Source organism: Palaemon carinicauda, chromosome 8 (assembly GCF_036898095.1).
Source record: "Palaemon carinicauda isolate YSFRI2023 chromosome 8, ASM3689809v2, whole genome shotgun sequence".
Taxonomy (NCBI): domain Eukaryota; kingdom Metazoa; phylum Arthropoda; class Malacostraca; order Decapoda; family Palaemonidae; genus Palaemon; species Palaemon carinicauda.
This window is the reverse complement of record NC_090732.1, coordinates 11,109,916-11,112,016: the sequence shown is the minus strand read 5'-3', so window position 1 is coordinate 11,112,016 and position 2,101 is coordinate 11,109,916. Positions and strand designations below refer to the sequence as shown.

At 38.8% G+C, this 2,101-nt stretch overlaps 1 protein-coding gene across 1 annotated transcript in view; it reads right to left on the bottom strand.

Annotated features, from left to right (window-relative positions):
* Positions 1-1,075: 1,075 nt before the first annotated feature.
* The window catches only part of LOC137644789 (uncharacterized), a 21,220-nt gene continuing 20,194 nt past the window's right edge, over positions 1,076-2,101 (bottom strand). Inside the window, exons 13-14 of the mRNA XM_068377685.1 lie at positions 2,045-2,101; positions 1,076-1,282 (exon numbers count right to left, since the gene is read on the bottom strand). The exon at positions 2,045-2,101 is cut by the window's right edge and continues 126 nt beyond it. Of these exons, the coding sequence (XP_068233786.1) occupies positions 1,076-1,282; positions 2,045-2,101 (264 nt within the window). The remainder of the gene's footprint in view (positions 1,283-2,044) is intronic.

Here is a 2,101-nt window from a genome sequence, read left to right as displayed (position 1 = left end):
ATAGAAAAAGCAGAAATGAAGGGATGATAATGAATATGAGTAAAATTTAAATAATGATCAATGAAAATGCAGAGACTATAAGACTGAAGATGAACATGCGTACTTAGGACAAACAGTGAGTGTTTGCTCAGGACACGAGACCGAAATTCAAAGAAGGACAAACGTAGGATGAAGAGCATTTGGTAAACAAAATGAGATTATGAAATGTAAAATGCCACTTTCTCTATAAAGAAAAATATTTAATCAGATGGTCCTACTAGTATTAATTTATGCATCAGAAAATTGGAGCCTTACTAATATCTTAGAACATAGGTAGTTACAACTCAAAGAGCTAGAGAAAGAATAATGATGGGAATCACACTAACAGACAGAAAAAGAACAACACAGATACGAGAGCACACTACGTAGTGGACATTGTAACATGTAAGAAAAAGAAATTGGCAGGATATATAATGAGAATAACATATTATATGGATAAAAAGAATAACAGAATGGGTCCCTAGAAATTGCAAACGAAGCATGTGTAGGAAGAGAAGACGATGGATTGACGAGCTAAGGAAATTTGCGTGTATAGACAAGCATAGAAAAACCATAAACAGATAGGAGTGACAGGATATGATGGTGATGATGATGATATACTGTATATACAGTATATATATATATATATATATATATATATATATATATATATATATATATATATATATATATATATATATATATATATATATATGTGTGTGTGTGTGTGTGTGTCTGTGTGTGTGTCTGTGTTCGCGCATGTATGTATGTGTGTTTGTGTGTGTGAATGTGTGTAGCCAACACAAGTATTATCGAGATATATAGATAGCCCTGCTGCCTACCTGTGAAAATTCACTTCCACTTCCTTGTGACTTTCAATTATTCTTGTATGAGAGAGAGAGAGAGAGAGAGAGAGAGAGAGAGAGAGAGAGAGAGAGAGAGAGAGAGAGAGAGAGAGAATCTTATTTATCGTCTTAATGCCATTGTTGATTGACTATTCGGTCCATACTATCTGAGATAATTGTTTGTCCAGTCTCTGACGTCGCACCATTTCTAGCTACTCGTCGTTGGCGTCCGAGTCGTTTTCATTGGAGGATTCTTCTTCTTCTTCCTTTTCGCTTTGCTCATTCTCTTCAAGGGATTCTATAATCTTGTTCGCTTTAATCGAGATGGATGGATCAATGTGTTGAGCCAGATTCTCCAGCGTTTCCATTCCTTCTCCACTCTTTACCAAATTTCTCACCTCTTCTTCTCTTTCTGGAACCTGGAGCGAGAAAACAGAAATAGTGGTATTTATCTACTTTATACTGAAGAGGAAATGACTTTATGAATAGTACAGATTTCAGTTTATCATCACGTGTATTGCAATAGTACCCTGAAATGAAAGACATGAAAGAAACTCTATATAACTTTGTTTAAGCGTAAATTGTAAACAGTTGTTTTGACGGCAAAATTTACACGGTCAGACGGATAGAATTGTAAATAGGTTTAAATGTTTAAAGGCCGCTCATGAATGGCAGAGGCAAGGGAGAGTGACATTGCATTATCGAGCAGGACAATGCGCTAGAGACTGACAATATAAACATATGATCAGTGCCCAACCCCTTCTCCACCCAAGCTAGGACCAAGGAGGGCCAGGCAATTACTGCTGATGACTCAGCAGGTAGACCTATAGGCTCCTCCAAAACCCGCATCCTTAGCTCACAAGGATGGTTGCAGACATTACAAGAAATTATCGAGGTTGGGCGAACCCCGGTCCGACGATCGCTAGACAGGGAGGTTTCCAGTAGGCCACTTCTGCATTGGGACTCGAACCCTGGCTAGGCGATCGGCAGGCAGGGACGTTTCCAGTAGTTTGTCAATAAATTGAGCATTCTGGAATCGTTGTCAACGTTGTATAGGTAGTGCACTAAGTGCATGTGGTGTTGTATCCAGTGATTTTAGGCTTCTGGAAACGTTATAAACAATGTAAAGGCTGTGTGAGGATAGGACTGCCAGTGAGTTGAGCCTTCATAAATGCACGAACCTTCAAGAGATTGCTGAGGGCCGTAAGCGAAACGGACGTGATGCTGGTTTCTTGCAG